This window comes from Staurois parvus, unplaced genomic scaffold (assembly GCF_062004578.1).
Source record: "Staurois parvus isolate SC_StPar_1 unplaced genomic scaffold, SC_StPar_1.0 ptg001629l, whole genome shotgun sequence".
In the NCBI taxonomy this organism is placed as follows: domain Eukaryota; kingdom Metazoa; phylum Chordata; class Amphibia; order Anura; family Ranidae; genus Staurois; species Staurois parvus.
In genome coordinates this window covers 56,044-83,360 of record NW_028319425.1, presented here as the reverse complement: position 1 = coordinate 83,360, position 27,317 = coordinate 56,044, and the positions used below count along the sequence as shown (strand labels likewise).

The 27,317-nt window shown below is 45.4% G+C and overlaps 2 protein-coding genes across 3 annotated transcripts; both read left to right on the top strand.

The window, feature by feature from the left end:
• The first annotated feature begins 2,887 nt into the window (after positions 1–2,887).
• Positions 2,888–9,833, top strand: LOC149434997 (sterile alpha motif domain-containing protein 9-like). The gene is made up of 2 exons (XM_089663114.1): positions 2,888–2,897; positions 2,980–9,833. The coding sequence occupies exons 1-2, from the start codon at positions 2,888–2,890 to the stop codon at positions 9,162–9,164; spliced, it is 6,195 nt and encodes a 2,064-aa protein (XP_089519240.1). The 3' UTR covers positions 9,165–9,833.
• A 3,005-nt stretch (positions 9,834–12,838) lies between these two features.
• On the top strand, positions 12,839–27,134 carry LOC149434996 (sterile alpha motif domain-containing protein 9-like). 2 transcript variants are annotated; one of them, XM_089663120.1, is made up of 3 exons: positions 12,839–12,996; positions 20,261–20,302; positions 21,957–27,134. In XM_089663120.1, the coding sequence occupies exons 2-3, from the start codon at positions 20,299–20,301 to the stop codon at positions 26,705–26,707; spliced, it is 4,755 nt and encodes a 1,584-aa protein (XP_089519246.1). In that variant the 5' UTR covers positions 12,839–12,996; positions 20,261–20,298; the 3' UTR covers positions 26,708–27,134. The 2 variants fall into 2 exon arrangements, with proteins under 2 accessions (XP_089519246.1, XP_089519247.1); XM_089663121.1 differs by lacking the exon at positions 12,839–12,996 and adding an exon at positions 18,372–18,450.
• Positions 27,135–27,317: the final 183 nt, after the last annotated feature.

The following is a 27,317-nucleotide window of genomic DNA, read 5'->3' as shown; positions in this document are numbered from 1 at the left end:
CCCTCCGTAACCCTATAACATCCCATTATATCTCACTCTGGGACAGACTAAAATCCTGTTATTCCCTTCAGTCGCCTCATAACCCCCTACTCTCATATCTTTGAAACCCAGCCTTCCCCCCGGATTGGTCTTCACTACAATCCTTCAAACACTGGTCCTCGGCAAATCTGCTTTGTACTCACCATTTTATAACCGATGGAGGCTTTAAATCCTTCCCTTCTCTCCATGAGTCGCACTCTATACCAGCGTCAGAAATATTTAGGTACCTTCAGTTACAACATTTTTATGCTCCTCTGTCTGTCCATTCCTGCTTGGCTCGTTCAATGTCTTTCTTTGAACGATCTTGTGATAGAGACCCACACAGACGAGGTCTTATTTCTGATATCTATAATCTTCTCTCTACTTCCGAGACCTTGCCTAACCCTACTTATGTCGTTAGGTGGGAGAAAGACCTGGGACTACAGCTGAGCCCTACAGACTGTGACCACATTTGGTCTGCTACCAAATTCTTCTCACAGAACGAGGTGGCTTTGGAGACTAATTACAAGGTTTTGACTAGATGGTATCTGGTCCCGGCGAGGATATACCCCCCAATTACTCTTCTGAATGCTTTTGGGTAGGGATTTACTTCCATGTTTGGTGGTCCTGCCCGGTTGCTCAAACCTTTTGGGCTGAAGTTTTCTATATGTTATCCCAGCTCTTTGTAAAATCAATACCGCCAGACCCAACTGTTGCACTCTTAAACTTGCACCCCACCTCCATCTCCAAATCCCAATTTAAACTGCTCCTGTAAATCACTACAGCAGCTAAACAAATTATGGCCAAATTGTGGGAGTCACCGTCTCTATGCACGCTAGCAGTTTGAAACAAGGTTAAGCAAGCAATGATGCACGCCAAAGTTGAGGCCACTCTTTTAGATTTGATCCTGGTTCCAAGATTTTCTATTCTTTTCTGGAAGTCACACGCCCTCTCTCTCTCTCCTTCACTCTCACTTTTAGTCTCTTCTATTTCCCCCCCACCCCCTTTATTTATAATTTTTTGCTTCTTTTTCCTTTTTATTCTTCCAGTTTACTTTTGCCCCTCTCCTCATGACTCATACGGAACCCCTAAATGGTCATTGGGAACAGTGCTCCATCTCAGTTGTACATTTAGATTCTATCTTCTCATGTACCACAGTGTCCCTTCATGTTTTTTTTATATGGTTCCTCGTAACAAGATTTTCATGCAATAATCCTCTTTCCCTGTAGGGCAACATGTTTTTCTGTATTCACTTATGTCTGTATATGTTCATGAACTGTCCTACGTCTTTATTGATTTCAGAAACATGAAAAGAAACAAAGTTTGAATAAGGAGAAAAGGAGCAGAGGGACAAGGAGGGAGGTGTAGGAAGAACCTGGAAGGTGCTTTGTGGGTAAAGTCCAACTCTGCCTCCTTTTCATTTTCTGGGTCTGGAGGAGGCGACCATGGGAAAGGAGAGCTGGAGAGACAGAGTCAGATTCCTGCAGCCAGGAAAAACAGTAATTAGACTGAGGAATTGGAGAGGAAAAGGTCATTGACAGAGGCAACTTTGTTGGCCGGCTCATGGAAGCAATAGAATTGACTGAGGGTTGCAGCTTCTGCCAGAGAAGGAAGACAGCTGGTTATGAGAGAGTTAGATGGTGAAGGGACAGAATTTAGGGTGATATCCCCAAAAGTTAGGAGTAGTAGGCGGGTGGGGGAGGTGAGGTGGGAGCGGGAGGGATGCATTGAAGCAGTTGCAATACTATTCTGGTGGTAGGGCCCCTTCAAAATGACCTGTGCCTACTTGAAAGCATTTTGTTAGGAGATCCAACACATGTGATTCAGGTAGTTCTCATTTCTGCTAAGTTAAGAATCTATTGCTATGTCTGTGACAGATTAAACAAGAATTACTGCCAGTTCACAGATTGTGCAGCCTGGTGACAATTCGGACCAGCTGGTGTAATCTCCAAGCCGAAAGCTGAATAAGGCAGGGGAAGAGTCATTGGTAGCTAGGATGCTGTCATCTGCACAGGCCAAAGTTGTTGTTTATTTGATAAGACCTGGATATTGTCTTTGTAAGGCCTCGTTCACATGGCCAATAACTCGTGTGCCCTGTTCAGGAGCATGCTTTGCCAGCACGGGGATGCACAGGTGTTGCAAGCATGCCTGTGCTGGAAGTCCCATAGAGGTCTGATGGGTGCATAGCCTTGAATTCACCCTAAGTGCTTTCAGAGCCATACACCTACACAGATGTCACACTTGGACACAGAGGCCGTGTCCGTGCAGCCGCATGTCCCAATAGACATCTATGGGACTGTTGGCACAGTGATGCATGCAATGCCTGCACATTCGTGTGCTGGCAAAACATGGCTCTGCTCGGGGCACACAAGTTATTGGCCATGTGAATGCTTTAAGAGATAGCAGGAGTAGTGGGAGCAGGACGTTTGTAGGATTAATAAAGAGGGTGACCTGTGAATAGACTGTCTGCACTGCTCAGACACAACAACTGCGCCCTAGCTAGATAGGGACTGATCATGCACTGAGGATGGAGTATCTGTAGTATGAATACTCCCACCTCAGTGTCTTCCCCCTCCATGCATCAGACTCATGTACCTGCCCCCAACAAGTACAATAATCCATTTACTAGATTGGCATTTATCACTTGGAGGAACAACAGAATTCTAAATAGATTCCGAGGACTGGTCTCTAAGCTCCGGAGCATGTGTAGTATAAGATATGTCAGCCCTACTCTTCATATTATTACAGACTGTGGACAACCATCTCCAGCTGCCTGATGACATCACAGATATTACACATCAATTATCCAAATGTGGCTGATGAGGATTTTTCTTCTCTCTTTCAGATTTGTATGGTATAAGAAGACACCATGAGTTTTGGTAAGATCTGAAGTATAATGTGATTTCAGTAGTATACAGTACCCATGTTCAGAGTTCTAAATGGCTGTATTTCCTATTTCAGGTGACAAGCCTCTGGAATGGTGGACTGAGAGTGACGTCAGCACCTGGTTGACTTCAATTGGATTAAAAAAGCAATACATTGCTAAACTTCATGAAGAAGAGGCCACAGGAGCAGTGCTCAAAATCCTCAGTGAACATCATCTAGAAAAAATGGGAATAAAATATCTTCAAATACAACTTCTACTCAGAAAAAGAGATGAACTTTTAGAAAAAGAGATCCAAAGAAAACCACCAAAAGGGGAAAACAAGCCTCTCCAGGAACCAGGGAGAAGCTCCATCGATCCTCCAGACACAGGTCCATCATCTGCCAAACACAAGACAGATGGGGAAGATAAGAGACATAATAACATTCTGCAAGAAAAACCAAGAGACACCCAGTTCAATGCCAGAAAAACCAACAAACAAGCTTTACCATCTCCAGGAATGTCAGGTCCAGATGGAAATAAAATCCTGGAAAAGCATTCTGAAAAAGGTCCTGGTTCAGAAGAAAGACCCGGGGAGAAGGTGAAACAAAATGTGAACTCTCTTGCTAATACAAAACCATGTCAGAGAAAAGAAGGTCAACCGGTGGAGGGAGAGGAGACAACATCAGGGAAGAGTACTGTACCTCAGATACAGAGCTCAACAGAGAACAGGAACAATCCAGGTAATACAAACAGGCCGCCCACTGAAAACTCATTAGAGAATAAAGAAATGTCTAAGGGCAAACCACCAAAAAATCAGAATGCCCCTCAATCAGATAAATCAAGAACACACAAAGAAAATATAAGCACAGAAGATAGAAAAAAGCAGAATCCATGTTCTACAAGTGTGTCTGTACAACCATGTCAGCCACCTGGAAAAAATAATGACACTTTACAAGAAATACCTAAAGATATCCAGTCAAATCTCACAAAACACAAGGAACAAACACGTCAGACCAATACAAATACTCAGAATGAGGCTAAACCATCTCCAGAAATATCCAGTCCAGATGTAAACAAACTCCTGGAAAAGCATTCTGAAAAAGGTCCTAGTTCAGAAGAAAGACAAGGTGAGATTGTGAAAAAAAATGTGAATTTTGGTGCTATTAAAAAACTACATCAGACTGAGGAAGATCAACCAGGGGAGGGAAAGGAGACAATGTCAGTGGAGAGTACTGTACCTCACATACAGAGCTCAACAGAGAACAGGAACAATCCAGGTAATACAAACAGGCCGCCCACTGAAAACTCATTGGAGAATAAAGAAATGTCTAAGGGCAAATCACCAAAAAATCATAATGTTCCTCAATCAGATAAATCAAGGATACACAAAGAAAATATAAGCACAGAAGATAAAGCCAAAAAGCAGAATCCTTCTTCTACAAGTGTGTCTGTACAACCATGTCAGTCACCTGGACAAAAATCTGAACAACCTACAAAAATTAAAGGCCAAACAGGCACGAAAGACCAATTTACAAGAGGTTTAAGTCAAATACTTGTATCTTCAGAAGACAAACCTCAACAAAATGTTAGCAGTCCAACCTCACAAAACAAGTTAGCCTCTCCTGAGACCGGCAGCAGTGACATTAAACCCAACAAATTTCAGACAAATATCACCTCCAGAAATAAACCCAACCAAATGGACAAACCAGGTCCTACAAATCTCAACAAAAAGTCCATAAACATCCATGAGATCCCAAACCAAAAGCAGAAGGATGGAAAACATTTACAAAGCACAGCTAGTAGCAAATCAGAAGACAAACCTCAAGAAAACTTAAGCTTGGGTTCAGAAGAAAAAAGTCTCCCAGAGAAAAGTCCCAGTATAGAGTTCAAACTCACAGAAATAAATACCAATTTACCAAAAAAAACTGTCCAAGTGGACCAACTACCTCAGATGAAAAGCATCAATGTTTCTGAGGAGAACCAAGATATGAGCCCAAAAGATAAAAACCAAATTGTGGCAAACAGTTGTGAAAGGATCAAAGGTTCAAAAGAGAATACCAGACCAGCCCAGAAGCTGAAAGTTGTAGCACCCTTGACACTGAGCAATTTCAGACCCTTTGATAACCATGATACAAACTTCAAGTATGTGAAAAACCAGGTTCTTCCCCCTGAGACAGGCATCACCGATCTGATCACTCCTTGTCATGAATACAAATCATTTACTATTGCTGCAGATTTGGATAGGCCAAGACTTCTAGCAAAACTACGAAGTGAGACCTTTCGGTTTGCTGCTGCCTGTCTGAACATGAGAACTAATGGAACCATACACTTTGGCATCATGGACAGTGTGGAAGACAAAAGCTTCACACATGGACAGATAGTTGGTATTCCAATCAAAAATAAAGACTGGTATGCAGATGTATTAAATGATTTGGATAAGTGCTTTACTGAAGCCAGTGAATATGCAGCTGCGGCGATGTGTATTCGCTGCCCTGAATTTATTGAGGTTGTTGATGTGGAGTCAGAAGAGAAAAGGTTTGTCGTGGAGGTAGATATAGAGCCTCTATCTGTCACTGTAAAGGGGAAAATGTTTCAAGTAAGTTTGCCAAAGTTTGATGAGCATAAGAATAAGACTTTTTATGAAAGTAAAACTATATATGAGAGGGTGGGGACAAAATCACAGTCAGTAAAAATAGAGGAGGCAATGAATGCATTAATCCTCAGGCTAAAGGAAGCAGATAAGAGAAGGGAAGCAGAGGAGGCCAATGTTCCCAAAGAATGCAGATCTAAAAATCTAGGTAGAAAACTATCCATCCTGCTGACAAATGGTAAACAGTACTTTGATGACACACTGCAGTACGTACTCATCACAAACCGATGCGAGAACCACCAACTACAACACTTAACCTTTTTGAAATACTTGAAAATCTTGTGCGTTTTCGATTTTGATGCTGAGTCTGACATCAGTGGGTTACACTCCAAGTGTAAAGAATACCATCTGACAAATATATACTCCCTGAAGAGCTATGCCAGTGAGTATGGCAAGAACCTGGATGACATTATTAATGATCTGGGGCTCTTCAAGCACACAAGCTGGATATTTTGCAATGGACGGAAGAGTTTCCTTGGAGAGGATTTACAATGTGATGAACAATCTTGGATCAAAGACAAAATGAAGCACTTTAAGAAGGCAGTTTCTTTAATCTGTGATAATATTAAGAGAGGATCCTTCATAGTGCTCTTCATGCTATTTTCTCCTGTGGAAAAGCCAATTGTTAAGGCTTTGATGGAATTTTATGAGGAATTGAGCGGTATGGAGTACATCACTTGTATCACAGAACGTGAAGAATATTACACACAATGGGCTGGCTTGGCACAAGCAACATGTAGCAGAACAGAACTTGACCAAAAAAGTGTTTTTGGCATGAAGCTCAGCCATGTTGATGCTACAGTTCAAGACATGATTCCAGGAAAGGACTTTAACAGAAAGTTACCTGTCTCTACAAAAGGAGTTTGTTTTCTTACAACACCTAAAGAAGAAAAAATGAACTCCCTAAACATCTTGTGTGTAAATGATTGTGAAAACACCAACCTTAAGGCCATAGATCCCAAGAAACTTGAAAGTGACTTCTATCGCGGAGGAAAAATTAGCTGGAAACATTTGTGGCTCGCTGAGCAGAAGAAATGTGGGGCATTTATTGAGCGAAATGCTTGTGAAGAAGTTGAGGGCATGCTGAAAGGCATCTTAAATGAAGATACCGTGAAACTTCCTGTAGCACGAATCCACATTTTTCACCAGCCAGGAAGTGGGGGAAGCACAGTAGCCAGGCAGATCCTCTGGAAAAATAAAAAGAATTTACGATGTGCCATAGTGAACTCAATATACCAAGCTACAAAGGTATGTGAACACGCAGTGGAGCTCAGGGAGTATGAAGAAAGGGACACTAAAAAATGTTTGCCAGTTCTCCTTCTTCTAGAAGACTGTCCTGACGAGTACATTGATGAATTAAAAAACGGTCTACAAGAAGCCATGATTCACAAACAAGTGAGACGTGCAAAGACTTGCTTTATCCTCTTGACCTGTAAACGTTCAAATGCACCTGAACAGTACTGTTCGGCCTCATCCAACGACACAGTCGCCATCACCCATAAGCTCAGAGATAACGAGAAGCTGCTGTTCAAAGACAAAGCTGAAGAACTCAATGAAAACTTTCCTTCTCTGGACCTGATCATTACTTTTGTTTTAATGAGTCAAGAGTTCAACAAGAAGTACCTGGAAGACTTTGTGAAGAATGTGATGGAAGACCTTGACCACTCTTCACCAGTAACTCGTTTGATTAGATATGCAGCATTACTGAATCATTATGTTCAAAATTCTTACATCTCCCTTTCCCACTGTGAAGTCCTTATGGGAATTCAGTCCTTTGTTACTCAAGACTACAAACTGAGCCAAAATCATGATCTCAACAGCTTAAGTGAGCAAGCGCTGATCATGGAATTAAGGGATGAGGCAACATTCATTTCTGCCATTCGCATTTTGCATCCCTTAATCGCAGAGGAAATTTTAAATCAATATTCCACCCGCTCATATCCTCAGAGTAAAATTGCCCTGGAACTACTCAACGAAACCGCTGCTCTCAACCACAGATTTGCAAAGCAAGCATTTGTAAAATTCATTAAACACTTGTTTTTCCGGCGACACAAGAAAAGTCGTGGTGACAATGTCGATAGTTTTTTTTCGCCACTAATAGAACATGTATGTAATGTGGAAACAGACACTGAGAAGGCCATTGAACTTTTACGTGTTGCCTATGAGCAGTTTGATAAAGATGCACATTTTGCACAACAGCTTGCCAGACTCCATTATAAACATCATAAGTTTGAAGAAGCACAGAAATGGGTTGGAACTGCCAAAGCAAAGTTGCCGGGTGATTCTTATATATTGGACACTGAAGGACGCCTGTACAAGGAATGGTTTACCGTAAACTATGACAAATATAAGCAGAACCCAAGCTCAGTAGATGAAATCCACCTGATTGAGCTTGGCCTTAAGTCCATGGAATGCTTCAGAGAGGCACAACGAGCTGCAAATAATGAGAAAGATGCAATCAATAACTCTGGATATTTGGGAGAAGTAGATATTGGATGCAGCCTTCTAGACCTGCTACTAACATTATTCAAAAACATAAAGAAAGACAAGGCAGCATTGGTGGAATATCTGATCAATGTAAAATACATCCCAGAAGAAATAAAGGACCCCTGGGCAAAGCTGCACCGTCATTTAAAGTGTTTGTACCAAAATATGTATAACGCTCTAGAGTGGATTTCAGAAGACGTTGGCTCCTTTCAGGGTGATAAAATTGATATCTGGGAGACAAACAGGAAGGATGATTTTGCCAGGAATTGGTTAGTTAGCAAGACAAAAATTTTTGCTGAGTGTTTTTGTTCTGTAGGCCAGGCAGGCTATTCTGCAACAGCTGAGGAAAATCAATTTGCCAGGAAGATGTCAATTTATAGCCTGGGAGGCAGCAGTGTAGCCACAATTCTGTCATTGCTATCCAATTCAAAAGGTAAACCCCCAGTATCAGCCTTGGAGAGGATCATCGATTGCTACCCTAGAGACATATCTGAAGACATGCTGGATGATGGTGACCTGATCAGCCTCATAATGTGTCACATTGCCCTGGGAAGTGTCCAGCCTGACTCTAAAAAACTTTTTGAATTCAAGAAATTACTGGAGATAAGCCAACGGTTTCTAAATGGCCGAAAAACCTTTCCTGCAAGTGCCTACTTCCTTATTTTCATGCTGTACTGGCCAGATGAAAAGTTCCTAAATGTGCAATATGCAAAGAAAGGCAATGTTCTGAACTCGGTAATGGAGACAGCGAAACGGCTGCACCAGAAAAGGATTAAGGATGTCCCCGTCCGTAAGAAAAGAACGAACGTGCTCTTCTTCCTCGGGAAGGACACCGGCCTCCAGAAGTTCATTTTCAGAGGTGCTGTCGAAAGACTTCTAAACCATCCATTAAATGAACGCACTTTCCGCTTTGACAGCGACCCAAAAGACAGAAAATTAATTCAGGACAAGCTAAAGAAAGTCAATGGATGGACAGAAAATAGGAAGGTCTACACAAAGGGCCCTTCTGGAAAAGGGAAGATCGAAGTCTTACCTCTAAACTATTCATCTGTTCCTCATGGGGATGAAAATGTGACTTTCTACCTGGGATTCACCTACATTGGATACGTGACGTACGGGATTACAGTACGGGAAGAACATTAAGGTGTATCTGAACCCAAGAACAGAAATGTCATATATTGCAGCTTACCTGTCCGTATGTGATGGCTGCATTTGTTTTCTTTTTTCAGGATACTATTTTCACCTGGTGACCCTGCTACTAATACATTTCCTGTCCTAGGGTGACAATTCTCCCTCACTGTACTGTATCTATGAAGGAGGCAGCAATGTCACCCTGGGAAAAGACGACAGAACACCTCCCCCATGCCTCCTTTCTTCTATACCACAGAGGAAGGTGTTCTATAGTCCAAAGAGATAACTGGGAACAATGTGATAACAGTCAGAGCATGGCAAGTTATAGGCTCACAACATTTCTGACAGGATTGAAAGGTATTGTTTGCTTATATATATATAAAGATATACACAGTATAATGTCAAACAATATTTTGATAAAACAAACAAAACAAAGCAAATGAGAGAAGTTGATTGTCAAGATATACATATGTTCTATGCAGCTGTAAAATGTCAGTCCTCCATCACAATGAGTTCCACTAATGAGCGAGTTCTGAGCCATTTCACCAGTAAGGATGCATGTCTTTATAGAAGATACAAAATGAGATACGACATTGTTTGAACTCTTCAATAACTAGAGCTGTGTCATTTGTACAAATTGTATAAAATGGGTTTCCTCTAATAAAGATGAATTTCCCATCAGATCTGCTCCCAGGGCTTGTAATTGGGAATTGCCTAACTGTTCTGCTATGGAAGTCTCCACAGAAACACTTCCTCCAGCTGCTGGGTCTGGGCATTCAAAATGGCGCACTCCACCTAGGTCCTGCCCATCTTAGGGTGTTCCCAATTACTATGAGGGGTTCCAGAAAGGGGGCCTCCTTCAATAATGGCTGTGGCAGAATCTGAACCCCCCTACAGTCCCGAAGAGATAGAAAAGACCAGCAGATAACTGCACTCTACAGCATTGGTAAAATCCTGGAATATTGATTTGGGCCAGAGTGTAGATCTTTTAGCAGCTACCATTCCCAATATTCCTGAGTCTTCCTATATTACAGCAGTGGCTGTGACAAGTGAGTGCGGATGTACAAAGTGACAACAACCAGGCAGAGGATTTCCAAGAGAGCGGGAGGCTTTATTAACATCAGCTGGGAGCAAATGCATGACTTCCTGGAAGAAAAAAGGTGGCACGCAGGGCATTCCACCATAGAATGACACATGGTACGACATGATTGGCTGCTAGGATCTAACGAATCCAGACAAACGCATTCATTCCCACAATGCCAATGTGTTCAATAACAATTACTTCCAGTGGGTTGAGTCTGGAGTTGTACCCAGTTACAGACAGTGTGACACCCATCCAGTCCATCATGCAATCAAACTCTCTGGCTGCCTTCACACCTGAGCATAGAGATTTGCTGGCCTTTTTATTTGAAAGTTTGTAAGTGTTCTACGGCTTCAGGCATTTTTGATTAGCCAGTAGACAGCAGTATGGGGGGATTAGGGGTGTAGAGCTGCTGTTTGAGCAGAAAATGTGCAACAAAACGCTCAAGTCATACATTTTCAGGTGTTTTAATTGAAGTCTATGGGGTCAAAAACGCTTGTAATCTGCCAAAGAGAAGCTCATGTACTTTTTTGAGCGGCAGGCATTGTCTCAGGCGACAGAACAGTCATATGTGAACAGGGGCCATTGAAATGAATGGAACTGCCTTTGTTGAGGGTTGTAGGGCTGAAAGTCGCTCAGGTGTGAATGCAGCCTGTTGATGAAGCGTCTCCATCCCTGGGACATGAACATACAGTATATTCCAGGACACAAGCAGACCCTTTTCTGTGGACCTGCTGACTTCATTCACGTACACACACTCACCGGCCACTTTATCAGGTCCACCATGCTAGTGCCGAGAAAATCTCCCCACACCAGAAACTACCTCCATTGTCTTGGACTCTTGTGCTCAGCAGTATCTCATTATCTCGTCCTTCCAAGGCGTTGTATCCTCAGCTAGGAGGAACTTCACGTGAACCTAGTTTTTGTTTAAATCCCCCAAACGATAAAGGATAAAAATATATATTTTTTCATAAAAACTGACAATCACAATATTGGAGGACAACTCAGAGTTGGAGGCACTGTCATTGAGAAGCTTTGTGCAGTGTCTGCTGTGGATCCATGTTAGTTGTACATGAAGTAGACATGGTATGGCGTCTCCAAACATTTCCATATGGACAGTCTACCTCCACCACTTACCCACCTAGGTCACCCGGCTTTAGTTTAGGAGATCCTTTCAAACGATTAGGATCTGGAGGGCTTCAGCTGCTGAGGAGAATGTAAGTACTGGGCACACTACCAAATACCATCTCCTAGGCAGAGAGTCTAGTGTTCCCCTTAGGTGCCATTCTATCTGCATATCAAATATCAGGAGACAAGCAGGTCACGGCATTCTGGCTTCCAACATCAACCTAGCTAACTCAGTTTTCAGAATCCTATATTTTCCTCACCACATTGTGGACAGTAGGAGGTGTGAAAAACATCAAACCTCCAGTAGAATGTCTGCCATGAAGTGCTCCTAGTTACTCTCTGTGGTTCCTGGATGGATGGAGTGGATGGATGGATGAGGGAGAGGATGGATGGATATGGGTGGGTGGATAGAGAAGTGGATGGATGTGGGTTGGTGGATAGAGAAGTGGATGGATGGGGGAGTGGATGGATGGATGAGGGGGAGTAGATGGATGGGGGGAGTAGATGGATGGATGGAGGAGTGGATGGATGGAGAACTGAATGGATGGATGGGGGGAGTAGATGGATGGATGGGGGGAGTAGATGGATGGATGGGGGGAGTAGATGGATGGAGAAGTGAATGGATGGATGGGGGGAGTAGATGGATGGATGGGGGGGAGTAGATGGATGGATGGGGGGAGTGGATGGATGGAGGAGTGGATGGATGGAGGAGTGGATGGATGGAGAAGTGAATGGATGGATGGGGGGAGTTAATGGATGGATGGAGGAGTGGATGGATGGAGAAGTAAATGGATGGATGGGGGGAGTAGATGTATGGATGGGGGAGTGGATGGATGGGGGGAGTAGATGGATGGATGAGGGGAGTAGATGGATGGATGGGGGGAGTAGATGGATGGATGGAGGAGTGGATGGATGGAGAAGTGAATGGATGGATGGGGGGGGAGTAGATGGATGGATGGGGGGAGTGGATGGATGGAGGAGTGGATGGATGGAGAAGTGAATGGATGGATGGGGGGAGTAGATGTATGGGGGGAGTAGATGTATGGGGGGAGTAGATGGATGGATGAGGGGAGTAGATGGATGGATGGGGGGAGTAGATGGATGGATGGAGGAGTGGATGGATGGATGGATGGGGGTGGCTGGATAGAGAAGTGGATGGATGGAGGTGTGAATGGATGTGTGGATGGGGGGGGGAGTAAATGGAAGTATGGGGTGTGAATGGATGGGGGAGTAGATGGATGGATGGAGGAGTAGATGGAAGGTTGGAGAAGTGGATGAATGGCTGGGGGCATGTGCTTTCAATGTTAGAAATGACTAGTAGCGTGTGGAGCTGAGATGCCGTGTGGCTCTGCCCGTGGTGTGTGCAGAGTGTGGTATACACGAGCAGAGCTGACAGGATGGAGGTCAGGTCTACACGTTGGATACAACTCCTCCCACAGACACAATGCTGGTCTCCCCGGATGTCACTGATCTAGTGGACATACATGGAGAGGTTCCAGCACTGCCCACCATGGTGATATCTGTACTCCCCTCCCCCTCCCCACCACTCCCCACCACTGGGAAAACGAAACCAAGTGAGAAAAACACCAACCCAGATCAGGAAATACTTCACAGATGACAGCAACTCTACAGAAGGTATGTCACCCGTATACAAGGGGAGAGCAATACTCTGCAGATCTCTAGAGAGGTCAGTGATGGGATGACCTGCAGAATATATCAATATGGATCTGTCAGGAGGGGGAGGGGATGGAGCAATGTTCTGCATAATATATCAATATGGATCTGTCAGGAGGGGGATGGGAGGGAGCGATGTTCTGCAGATCTGTAGAGGGGTCAGTGATGGAATAATAATCTGCAGAATATATCAATATGGATCTGTCAGGAGGGGGAGGGAAGGGAGCGATATTCTGCAGATTTCTAGAGGGGTCAGTGATGGGATAACCTGCAGAATATATCAATGTGGATCTGTCAGGAGGGGGAGGGAGCGATGTTCTGCAGATTTCTAGAGGGGTCAGTGATGGGATAACCTGCAGAATATATCATATGTGTGGATCTGTCAGGAGGGGGAGGGGATGGAGCAATGTTCTGCAGATCTCTATAGAGGTCAGTCTCCTCGGGGGTGAGGCGTCTCCGCAGTCTCCTCGTGGGGTGAGGCGTCTCCGCAGTCTCCTCGGGGGTGAGGCGGCTCCGCAGTCTCCTCGGGGGTGAGGCGTCTCCTCGGGGGTGAGGCGTCTCCGCAGTCTCCTCAGGGGTGAGGCGTCTCTAGTCTGCTCGGGGGTGAGGCGTCTCCGCAGTCTCCTCGGGGGTGAGGCGTCTCCGCAGTCTCCTCGGGGGGTGAGGCGTCTCCGCAGTCTCCTCGGGGGGTGAGGCGTCTCCGCAGTCTCCTCGGGGGGTGAGGCGTCTCCGCAGTCTCCTCGGGGGTGAGGCGTCTCCAGTCTCCTCGGGGGTGAGGCGTCTCCGCAGTCTCCTCGGGGGTGAGGCGTCTCCGCAGTCTCCTCGGGGGTGAGGCGTCTCCGCAGTCTCCTCGGGGGTGAGAAGTCTCCTCGGGGGTGAGAAGTCTCCAGTCTCCTCGGGGGTGAGGCGTCTCTGCAGTCTCCTCGGGGGGTGAGGCGTCTCCGCAGTCTCCTCGGGGGTGAGGCGTCTCTGCAGTCTCCTCGGGGGGTGAGGCGTCTCTGCAGTCTCCTCGGGGGGTGAGGCGTCTCTGCAGTCTCCTCGGGGGGTGAGGCGTCTCCGCAGTCTCCTCGGGGGTGAGGCGTCTCCGCAGTCTCCTCGGGGGTGAGGCGTCTCCAGTCTGCTCGGGGGTGAGGCGTCTCCTCGGGGGTGAGGCGTCTCCGCAGTCTCCTCGGGGGTGAGGCGTCTCTAGTCTGCTCGGGGGTGAGGCGTCTCCGCAGTCTCCTCGGGGGGTGAGGCGTCTCCGCAGTCTCCTCGGGGGTGAGAAGTCTCCAGTCTCCTCGGGGGTGAGGCGTCTCCGCAGTCTCCTCGGGGGTGAGGCGTCTCCGCAGTCTCCTCGGGGGGTGAGGCGTCTCCGCAGTCTCCTGGGGGGGGGTGAGGCGTCTCCGCAGTCTCCTCGGGGGGTGAGGCGTCTCCGCAGTCTCCTGGGGGGGGGGTGAGGCGTCTCTGCAGTCTCCTCGGGGGTGAGGCGTCTCCGCAGTCTCCTCGGGGGTGAGGCGTCTCCAGTCTCCTCGGGGGTGAGGCGTCTCCGCAGTCTCCTCGGGGGGTGAGGCGTCTCCGCAGTCTCCTGGGGGGGGGTGAGGCGTCTCCGCAGTCTCCTGGGGGGGGGTGAGGCGTCTCCGCAGTCTCCTGGGGGGGGGTGAGGCGTCTCCGCAGTCTCCTGGGGGGGGGTGAGGCGTCTTCGCAGTCTCCTCGGGGGTGAGGCGTCTCCGCAGTCTCCTCGGGGGTGAGGCGTCTCCAGTCTCCTCGGGGGTGAGGTGCCTCCGGTCTCCTCGGGGGTGAGGTGCCTCCGGTCTCCTCGGGGGTGAGGTGCCTCCGGTCTCTCCTGCACAGTATGATTGTGATCATTCCTCGGGTAAAGTTCAGCTCAGCTGTATGAAATGTCTTCTGTCACTGAGGAGCTGCTCCCTTCTCCTAGTGCAGGTCAGACCTCGTGTGCATTCTGCTGCAGGTGCACAGTCCAGCCTGGAAAGCTCTCCGGGAGGCAGAAAGCTGCTGCTGCTGGGCAGAGTACAGAGTGCTACTAATGTTTGGGTAGCATGTTTGGGGCCCCTCTATTATATTACACGCCTCCTCCCCCTACAGGGGCCCCTCTATTATGTTACACGCCTCCTCCCCCTACAGGGGCCCCTCTATTATGTTACACGCCTCCTCCCCCTACAGGGGCCCCTCTATTATATTGCACGCCTCCTCCCCCTACAGGGGCCCCTCTATTATACTGCACGCCTCCTCCCCCTACAGGGGCCCCTCTATTATACTGCACGCCTCCTCCCCCTACAGGGGCCCCTCTATTATACTGCACGCCTCCTCCCCCTACAGGGGCCCCTCTATTATACTACACGCCTCCTCCCCCTACAGGGGCCCCTCTATTATACTGCACGCCTCCTCCCCCTACAGGCGCCCCTCTATTATACTGCACGCCTCCTCCCCCTACAGGGGCCCCTCTATTATACTGCACGCCTCCTCCCCCTACAGGGGCCCCTCTATTATATTGCACACCTCCTCCCCCTACAGGGGCCCCTCTATTATACTGCACACCTCCTCCCCCTACAGGGGCCCCTCTATTATACTACACACCTCCTCCCCCTACAGGGGCCCCTCTATTATACTACACACCTCCTCCCCCTACAGGGGCCCCTCTATTATATTACACACCTCCTCCCCCTACAGGGGCCCCTCTATTATACTACACACCTCCTCCCCCTACAGGGGCCCCTCTATTATATTACACACCTCCTCCCCCTACAGGGGCCCCTCTATTATATTACACACACTACAGGGGCCCACCTATCACATGAGCAGACAGACAGGAGGTAAAGCCACCCAGAATTTGTTCTAAGAGGAGGAAGTTCTGCTGTACACGGTCCCCGCCCTGACCTGTCCATATGATAATGACTGTATATGTGCACCTCGTCTCACACAATACGGATTGTATGTCTGCAGTCTGGCTGTCAGTGCTGTCTCCATGGTTATGTGATTGGTTATGATTGGGTGGGACTGGGTTTGAGGCTATAGGTTTGATCCTGCCTGGTCTCTGTAGGAACCTCACCATACACATGACAATCTGACCACACAGTAAACATTAGATTTACCAAAACTATGTATATTGAGGACCTCCTCAGTCTATCCAATTACAGTGGGGCAAAAAAAGTATTTAGTCCCCACCAATGGTGCAAGTTCTCACACTTACAGAGATGAGAGAGGCCTGTAATTGGCATCATAGGGAGACCTCAACTATGAGAGACAAAATGAGAAAACAAATCCAGACAATCTCATTGGCTGATCTGGAAAGAATTTATCTGCAAATTATGGTGGAAAATAAGTATTTGGTCGCCTACAAACAAGCAAGATTTCTGGCTCTCACAGACCTGGACCTTCTTCTTTAAGAGGCTCCTCCTCCTGCACTCATTACCTGTATCAATGGCACCTGTTTGAACTTGTTATCAGTATAAAAGACACCTGTCCACAACCTCAAACAGTCACACTCCAAACTCCACTATGGTGAAGACCAAAGAGCTGTTGAAGGACACCAGAAACAAAATTGTAGACCTGCACCAGGCTGGGAAGACTGAATCTGCAATAGGCAAGCAGCTTGGTGTGAACAAATCAACTGTGGGAGCAATAATTAGAAAATGGAAGACATACAAGACCACTGATAATCTCCCTCCATCTGGGGCTCCACGCAAGATCTCACCCCGTGGGGTCAAAATGATCACAAGAACAGTGAGCAAAAATCCCAGGACCACACGGGGGGACCTAGTGAATGACCTGCAGAGAGCTGGGACCAACGTAACAAAGGCTACCATCAGTAACACACTACGCCGCCAGGGACTCAGATCCTGCAGTGCCAGACGTGTCCCCCTGCTTAAGCCAGTACATGTCCGGGGCCCGTCTGAAGTTTGCTAGAGAGCATTTGGATGATCCAGAAGAGGATTGGGAGAATGTCATATGGTCAGATGAAACCAAAATAGAACTGTTTGGTAGAACACAACTCGTCGTGTTTGGAGGAGAGAGAATGCCGAGTTGCATCCAAAGAACACCATACCTACTGTGAAGCATGGGGGTGGCAACATCATGCTTTGGGGCTGTTTCTCCGCAAAGGGACCAGGACGACTGATCCATGTACAGGACAGAATGAATGGGGCCATGTATTGTGAGATTTTGAGTGCAAACCTCCATCCATCAGCAAGGGCATTGAAGATGAAACGTGGCTGGGTCTTCCAACATGACAATGATCCCAAACATACCGCCCGGGCAACGAAGGAGTGGCTTCGTAAGAAGCATTTCAAGGTCCTAGAGGGGCCTAGCCAGTCTCCAGATCTCAACCCCATAGAAAACCTTTGGAGGGAGTTGAAAGTCCGTGTTGCCCAGCGACAGCCCCAAAACATCACTGCTCTAGAGGAGATCTGTATGGAGGAGGAGATCTGCATGGAGGATGGGCCAACATACCAGCAACAGTGTGTGCCAACCTTGTGAGGACTTCCAGGAAACGTCTGACCTCTGTCATTGCCAACAAAGGATATATAACAAAGTATTGACATGAACTTTTCATATTCACCAAATACTTATTTTCCACCATAATTTGCCAATAAATTCTTTCCAGATCAGCCAATGAGATTGTCTGGATTTGTTTTCTCATTTTGTCTCTCATAGTTGAGGTCTCCCTATGATGCCAATTACAGGCCTCTCTCATCTCTGTAAGTGGGAGAACTTGCACAATTGGTGGCTGACTAAATACTTTTTTGCCCCACTGTACCTTCCATCCAATCAGGCAGACATTGTACTACATAGTTGTGGGCAGTTCAAATAGTGGCCATACACACTTCAATACATGACCAATTTCTTAGGGTTCAAATCAGAATGATCAACCTATCTGATCAATATGCCGATTGATCGTGTTCCACCCTGGCCAACCAGTTTGGTTATGTCTGATCTAAAGTAAGTCTAAATCTATGGCCCCTCACTTGCACTGACTGAATCACACATTGTTCAGATTTAATAATTGAAGTGTGTGTGTGGCCACCATAAAGCAGATTGTACAATCAGATTGTAAAGTGGAGAGATTGTTTTAGTTTTGGTGCTGGGTATGTTGAGTGTTGGTAGGTGGCCTAGGAAAAATCTGGTCCTGTCCACAGCAGCAGTAATATGGAGGTGGGGAGGGTGACCGATACACTATGATGGCTCAGAGTACACAACCTTTACTAAAAACGGTAGATTGTATGTGGTGACCAGAGCAGACCATGATTGTATCCTCGTATAACGCACCGTCCTACCTCATATCTGTTAGAATTGTGCCGACGGGTCCTTACCTGCACTGCTCACATGCAATCCACACAGGTGGGGGTACCTGGATCAGATCTGTCCCAATGTGTAGCCGCTTCATCCAGCCCCACCGTGTCCTGCAGAGGAATACCGTGAGTACGTACAATCGGGAAATCCCAACAACCCCTCCCGTCATATATCATCAGCCAGTACAATCATTACCACTGCGGATATGTAGCCGCCTTCAGGTGATTGGACACGACACAGGACATCCCCCTATATAACTCCTCCCACTCCCAGCACGGACATCCCCCTATACAACCCCTCCCCCACTCCCAGCAGCGACATCCCCCTACATAACCCCCCCTCCCACTCCCAGCAGGGACACCCCCCTATATAATTACTCCCCCACTCCAAGCAGGGACATCCCCCTATATAACCCATCCCACTCCCAGCAGGGACATCCCCCTGTATAACCCCTCCCACTCCCAGCAGGGACAGTCCCCTGTATAACCCCTCCCACTCCCAGCAGAGACATCCCCCTGTATAACCCCTCCCACTCCCAGCTAGTGTCCTCAGGTGATTGACCTCTTCCATATACTGAGGGAAGCTTACCTTCCTCCTATGGAGGTTTCTCTCTTGCTGATGATTCTGCTATCAAGATTTCTGATGCACCATAGCCACAGCAGCTGGCAGATGGACTATCTCCTCATCAGAGCCTTGGGGGATGGTACCCCTGCCCCTCCAGACAAGGAAGAAGCAAGGCAGGCCTGTAATGCTGCAGGAATGGACCGCATCCTGCTGGAGGCGCTCCCCTTGGATAGCAGTGTAAAGTGTGGAGCCAATCATAGTGTGCTTTACCAGTCCAGGGATGTGATTTGCCTGCAGCAGAGCCTTGTCCCTGAAGAACCCTGTAAGGGTATGTCCATCATGAAGGGTGAAACCAAAGACCCTGTTTTGTAAGTGTGGATGCCCTTTAAACATTCTTCCCCAAAGTGCCTTTGTATCTCCTTCACAGCCCTGGCACTCACTATACCTGCATGATTGACTCTCATAGGGTACAGCTGCACACCCTCGTTGTGGCCAGCTTCAGGGGCCCTTGGACCTTTACAGTAGACACATCTATGACTGGAGGGGATCGGTTTAACCTGATCTAAGCCATTCTTCCCCTGAAAATTCTCCCTCTAATGTCCTGAGGGATCGAGAAGCAAGGAATTCTGGTGATTTAGATGGTGCTTGTTTGACCCAAGAGGTCGTGGCTATTGAAGTTTGGTCCTCAGAGATAGGGGCCTATTTGACTTAGTTTGTTCATACAGTCTTGAAGGCTAGGAAATCATCTTCTGACAGAGTCCATCAACACAGTTATATTGGAGAGATCCCTGAGCAGATTTCTCAGGTCAGTACACCTGCTATGGGATATTGTGACATCATGGAAGAAACGTTTAAGTTGAACAACCCATTAAAGTGGTTGTAAAGCTCAGCCATGAAATGTGAACAAAGCATATCCCTCTGAAGTGTGTACTTGCCTCAGTCCAGAGCACCGAGTGTCATTTCTGTCTACTGCCTCCTTCCTCTGTTAGCATAAGTCACTTCTGACAGGTTTTTCTGACACCAAGAGATAGAAAGATTACAGGGGAGGGACTTCTAGCTTACTACCTGTGATTGACATCCTCAGCTCTGTTCCTTCTAATCAGCTTTCAGCTCTCCTGAGTGTTATTTCAGCTCCCACCCCATTTTCTGAAATCTCAGACAAACTATCATTTCTGGACTTTGAATGGATGTAGAGAAGAGAGAGCAGCAGATAAACAGGTCAACGTATGTAGGATTTGTTTCATCTGTGTGTTTCACCTGAGGCCGGTCACCTCACTGGGTATATGGAAGGGTTCACAACCACTTTAAATGTCTCTAATAGTTGGATTGCATTCTGGTTGTTATAAATTGGTTTGTTCTGTTTTTATTGTTGCAGATTATGGATAGAAGCACGGATGATTTCCAAGGCTAGAAATGGGTAAGTCAAAGTGATTTGTTTTTTTGTATTCCTATAATTTGAGAAAGATGCAAAGGGTGCTCTTAGTGTGGATGTTTTACATTCAATGCATTTGCATCAGCAGAAGTAAACGTGTGGAAACTATAGTGAGTGATGCGTGACTGGCCCCAGGGAAGGGAGTAATGTAAGCGGCTCGCTGTATTATTATTATTACATGGAGTTTATGTAGCGCCAAAGGGTTTGCTCAGCGCTGTACAATAGAGGGGGGGACAATACATGGCACAGTACAACAACAACAACAAACAACGTACGAGGGGTAAGAGGGTCCTACTCTTACGAGCTTACAATCTAGGAGGGAGGGGGTAGTGGTACAGGAGGAAATGGCTGAGGGGAATGAAGTGGTGGGAGGAATGAGGGAGAATGGCCGTTAGGTGAGGGTGGGGTAGGCTTCCCTGAAGAGATGGGTTTTGAGGGAGCGCCTGAATGTGAAGTGGGAAGGCGACAGTCTGATGGATTGGGGCAGTGAGTTCCAGAGGATGGGGAAGGACCTGGAGAAGTCCTGCAGTCGTGCATGGGAGGAGGAGATCAGGGAGCAGGATAGAAGGAGGTCCTGTGAGGAGCGAAGGGTACGGGTAGGGCGGTACTTGGGGATCAGGTTGGTGAGGTAGTCAGGGGCAGTGTTGTGAACGGCTTTGTAGGTCAGGGTTAGGAGTTTAAATATGATGCGTTGGGCAATCGGGAGCCAGTGGAGGGAGAGGCAGAGGGGGGTGGCAGAGGTGGAGCGGGTGGTGAGGTGGATGAGTCTAGCCGCTGAGTTCAGGATGGTCTGGAGCGGGGAGAGCCTGCACTTGGTTAGGCCGGTGAGAAGAGAATTACAGTAGTCAAGGCGTGAGATGATGAGGGAGTGTACTAGAAGTTTGGTGGTGTCTGGGGTGAGGAAGGTACGTATCTTGGCAATGTTGCGAAGATGGAGCCTGCATGTGTTTGTGAGTGATTTGACATGCGGTTGGAGGGAGAGGTTCGAGTCAAGAATGACGCCAAGGACTTTGGCTTGCGGGGCGGGAGTGATAGTGGAGTTGTTGTACCTCCAGCACAGGTTTTCTGCTCCTGTAGGTGCTTCTCTAGCAGAGAGAGAATTCACATCCACAAGGAATTTGGTATTTGTCAGTCAGAGAATCCTGCAGCCACATGCACAAAGCCCCTATAAATGATGTTGGATAGTCACTTGTCCAGCAAGGTTGTGAGTTCAATGTTGGCTTTCTTTCTGAGCTAAAAGTTGGGGTGCTATCCAATTCATCCAGGTATGTCACCCCACTACGTGTTCTGCCTCCTCCCACTGAAAAATGTCCAGGAAAAGCCATTTCCCTGCTTCCAGCTTCTATCTTGGTTGTATATTTTCAAAAATGTAGATTTCATAATAATGTCACCTTGTAACAGACACTATGGTCTGTCTCCATGATCAGTGCAAAGTCCACCAGGTTCTGGTGCAGCTTCTAGTCTGGGGAAAAACTCCAGCATGTGAAATAGACCAATATCAATAGTATTTCAACCCAACATTTTCATATTGCTAGTTGTTCAATGCAAGAAGGATGGGGGAGGGGGTATACAAAGACACCTTCCTTTCATGGTGGGTTCAAGCCTTTACTGAAGATGATGTCTTTTGTTTTGTCCTTAGATTACATGACCATATCTCTAGCTGACTGGACAGAAGACCATGTTCGATCATGGCTGCACTCCATACGCATAAAGACCACGTATATTGATAAGTTCTATGATGAAGAAGTAACTGGACCAGTGCTAAAAGAAATCAAAGATGACTTTCTTAAAACGATTGGCATGAAGCAAGGACAGATTCAATTGTTAATCCAAAAGAGAAATGAGTTATTAAGAGATCAAAAATTAAGGAACGAGAAGTCGGGGGCTGTAAATAATGCATCTAGTTCACCACCTTCGAATGCTCCCAGCAGGGGAAGTGATTCAGATGATGTTCAGCACTCAAGTAAAGCAAAAGCTGAAGCGGCTTCCACAGAACTTCAAAGTGCCATCCAACCAGAAGCAGTGCAATCTTCTACTGATGTTGAACTTACACAACCGATGCAATCCTTGTCACTGGAGGACCAGCCACTGGGTGAGAATTCATCAAAAGCATCCAACCTGGAGAAGAAGAAATGCATACAACACACAGAACCGAGAACCACAGCTATGTTTCGGCCATTTGATAAACAGGTTGAAGGTTTCAAATACTTCACAAACCAAGTTCTTCCACCAGAAACAGGAGTTGATGATCTCATTACACCTTGTCATGAATACAAGTCACTTGTTCATGCAGCAAAGTTGGATCGAGTCAGACTACAGACAAAATTTGCCTTTGAAGTTCTCCGCTTTGCTTGTGCCTGCATGAACAAGCGTACAAATGGCACAATACATTTCGGTGTGATGGACAGTGTAGAAGACAAGACTTACAAACATGGACAAATAGTTGGCATTCCTATAAATGACCAAGACTGGTACATGGATGCTTTGGATTGTATTGAGAAGTGTTTTCCTAAAGTAAAAAGTGATGCAGCAAGATTTTGCATCCGCCCCCCAAAATTTATTGAGGTTGTTGACAGGGATTCAAATGTACAGAAATTTGTGGTGGAAGTTGACATTGTGCCGGACGCAAAGACGGTAAAAGGAAAAGTGTTTGAAGTGACTTTGCCAAAATTTAATGAAAAATCAAATAAAATGATTCAGGAAAAGAAAGCAATGTACCAAAGGATCGGTGCCAAGTCTGAACCTGTAACAGAAGACGATAAGGTCGCATTTATTCAAGGACTCAAAGATGTTGATGAAATAAGAGAAAGAGCAGAACTGAATGTCAGCTGCGACACATCGGTAAGCGAAGATTTAGGGAGAAAACTATCAGTTCTGTTGACTGATGGGAAAAAATACATAAACAACTCTCTTCGGTACATACTGGTCACTAATGAATGCAGTGAGACTCTTCTAACTCACATCACTTTTCTGACACGTTTAAACATTTTGTGTGTTTTTGACTTTGACCCAAATTCTGACAGCAGAGGATTGTGTGCTCGATATAAAGAACATCACGCAGTAAACATACATTCCTTAAAGACCTATTCCAATGAAAGTGGGGTGAGCACAGGTGACCTAAAAAAGAAACTCTCCCTCTTCAATCAAACCAGCTGGATATTTTGTAATGGAAGAAGCAACTACAGGGGGGAAGATGAAGCCTGCGATGAAAACACTTGGATTACAACAAAGAGGAAACTTCTAAAAAAAGCAGTTTCTTTTTTATGTGATGAAATTCTTCCAAAGGGATACTTTATTGTCATCTTCTTGCTGTTCTCTCCCGTGGAAAAGCCCATTGTAAATACATTTCATGAATTCTACACGGAATTAAATGGAATGGAGTACATACTATGCATTTCCGAAAGCAAAGACAATTACAAGATGTGGGCCAGCCAGGCACAAGCTTCCTGTAAAATGGAGATCCTAGAACAGAGGAGCATAGTGGGCATGAAGCTAAGCCATGTTGATGCAACAGTCCAGAGCCTTCTACCTTCATCATCTTCTCCGAGACAGTTAAGTGTTTCCACAAAGGGAGTTTGTATCCTTGCCAGACCAGATGAAGAGAAGATGCATTCACTGGAAGTGCTGTGTGAAAACCAGTGTGACAGTACAGGGCTACAGACCCTGGCCAAGGAGGAAATCGAGGAAATGGAGACTACTTTCTATCGAGGAGGAAAAGTCTGCTGGAAACATTTCTGGCTTGCAGAAAAGAATCTCTGTGAAAACCTCATTGAAAGAGAAGCCTGTAAGGAAGTGGAAACCATATTAAATAATATTGAGAACCGTGTAAGACTTCCTGTTGCCCGGATAAAAATTGTCCACCAACCGGGCAGTGGTGGAAGTACAGTTGCACGACAAATTTTTTGGAAAAAACGAAAAGAATTGCGATGTGCTGTAGTAAAGTCATCATTTCCAGTAATGACAGTATGTGAACATGCTGTAAATTTACGACAATATGATGAAAAGGATATGAACCAATGTCTACCCGTCCTCCTCCTTATTGAAGACTGTGATGATGAGTACATTGATGACTTGAGGGATGAATTAATGAAAGCAATGGTGTCCATGAAAATTGTCTCTCTAAAACCATGCTTTATTCTACTCAGCTGTAAAAGAGATAATGCCCCTGAAAATCTCCAAAGGTTTTCAATACATGAAACAGTTGTCATAACCCACAAACTGAGCAAAGAAGAAAAGACAAAATTCACAACAAAAGTTGAAAAGCTTAAGAAGCAGTTTTCACCAGAATCCATCATGATATTTATTTTAATGAGCCAAGAATTTGTTGAAGAATATGTGACAAACTTTGTTCATAATGTCATGCTTAACGCTGACCACTCTTCAAATGTGACACGGCTAATGCGTTATGTAGCTCTTTTAAACAGCTATATTCAAAATTCCTACATATCTATATCACATTGTGAGGCTTTCCTAGGCCTTGAACCGCATACCTCAGTCTCAAGCTCTTTGAGGCAATTCAACTTCAACAAATGCTTAAATGAGCAAGCTAGACTAATATTCATTGAACAAGTGGATCTTTATACTTCCATTAACTGCATTCAGATCATACATTTCCGGGTTGCGCAAGAAATCTTAAAACAGCTCCCTGAATATCCACAAAGTCAAATAGCGATGGACCTCCTTCAGGAAAATGTCCTGTTCCACCACAGATTTGGCAGAGATGAATTTATGGGATTTGTTAGGGACTTGCTTTTCCGGCGGCATAAAATAAGTAGGGGTGATGGTGTGGATTCATATCTGTCCCCTCTTATTGAACATGTTTGTAATGATGAAAAACAACAAGAGAAAGCTGTTAAACTTCTGGTAGCAGCCTACGAACGATTTGACAAAGATCCTTTCCTAGCACAGCAGCTTGCAAGGTTGCATTACAAGTACGAGAAATTTGAAGAGGCCAAGCATTGGGCTGAAACCGCTAAATCTCAGCTGCCTAAAGATTCATTTATTTTGGACACAGAAGGCCAAGTCTATAAAAGGTGGTTTTTTTCATTATTAGAGAAGAGGAATAATGCTGAGCCTCTAGATATTGCTGAACCTCTGGATAAAGTGGCAGAATACCTTGAATGTGCAATAAAAGCCATGCAATGTTTTTGTGCAGCACAAAAAGCTGCAAAAGCAGAAATGGACACGATGAACAATGCTGGATATTTTGGAGAAGTTGAAGTTGGATGCCGTTTGCTGCACCTGTTATCAACACTTGAGATATTTCCTAAAGACCAAAATGGTGATAGCTATGAACTAATATGTTATCTCTTGACTGATTATATTCCAGACACCATCAAGAAACCATGGTCCAAATTCCATAGCCATTTAAAAGGCCTGCACAAAAACATTTACAATGCTCTAGACTGGATTGCTGAAGAACTGAATTACTTTCAGTCTGATAAAATTGATGGAGGGCAAAATAACAGTGAAGTAAAAGAAAGGGAAGTCGAAGAAAGAGTATTCACCCCTAGAAAATGGCTGATGAGAAAAATAGAAGCATTTGCCAAGTTTTTTAGCCACCAGCTATCAACTTCTGATACTGATACAGAGAATGCAATCAACAAACTAATTCAAAAGATGAACATTTACAGATTGGGAGGTGGGAGCACTACAACAATATTTTCTTTACTCTCCGATTACAAGGATGACAGGTCAAAAGGTAAACTTTCCAATATTGTAGATCTGTACAAGCAATGCATAGAACATGAAATACTGGATGATGCAGACTTAATCAACTACATCATGAGTCACATAGCTTTGGGTTGTGTAGACCCAGGTTCTCCCAGACTTCTTCCTTTTCAGGAGTTAAGGCAACTGAGCAAAAAATTTCAAACACAGAGGAAGTCTTTTCCGCCAAGTGCTTATTTGCTGCTGTTGCTGCTCTACTGGCCTGATGAGATAATGGACAGAGAGCCAGATGATAAAAAGGATAATATCCTAAACTATGCTCTTCAAACAGCCCAAAGACTCCATGGAATCAGGATCAAAAATGTCCCTGTTCGGAAGAAAAGAAGCAATGTGCTATTCTTCTTGGGACATGGCTTTGGTCTTAAGAAATTTCTGCACCGTAGCACTGTAGAGAAACACATGGAAGGACCAGTAAATGAATGGAGATTAAAGTGGGATGACGGAGAAGTCGGAAAGTTAGGAAGTGTGCAGAGACTGCTTAAAACTGTGCCGGGATTTGCTGAAAATGGGAAGATTTATGCCAAAGGACACTGCAGAAAACAAAGATTTGAAATTATTCCCATAAACAACTCTTCTGTGCCTTGCGGGAATGAGAATGTAACCTTTTACCTCGGCTTTACATATACAGGATTGGTCGCATACAATATAAAACCACAGTAGAATAGCTTGAGTCTCTATACCCCTTTCCTGTATGCCACACTTCTCAAATTAACCTTTGTTTTTAATAAGTTAGGAAGTTTCCATGTATCTAACATTTTCAGGACGACAGGCAACAGCTGCCTCCATGTTTCTTTTTCTTGGAAGACAAGTGGCTATTTCTTACTCTGTCATTATAACACAGCATGCAGTTTCAGATTATGTTCTTCCTGTAATCCCACACTCCAAAGACATGCTGGTAGGTTAATTGTCTCCTGTCTAAATTGGCCCTAGTATATGAATGTGATTTAAGGACCATAGATTGTACGCCCCTTGAGGGTTAGGGACTGATGTAAATGTACAACATATACTGTATGTAAAAGTACTGTGTAAATTGATGGTGCTATAGAAGTACCTGAAATAAATAAACTTCCTGCTGTTATTTCTGCAAGTAGTGACTCGTGACATGTCCTTGTGTGTTGTATCCTCATGTATTAAGTGTTGGTCAGAAGAAAACATTTTCATCAGAAGTGAAAGAATAAAAAAGCAATATACAGTCATGGCCAGAAATAACAAATGTTTCGGCATTCTCATGTCTATTTCTGTTGTTTGTATTGGTATGACACAAAAAAGT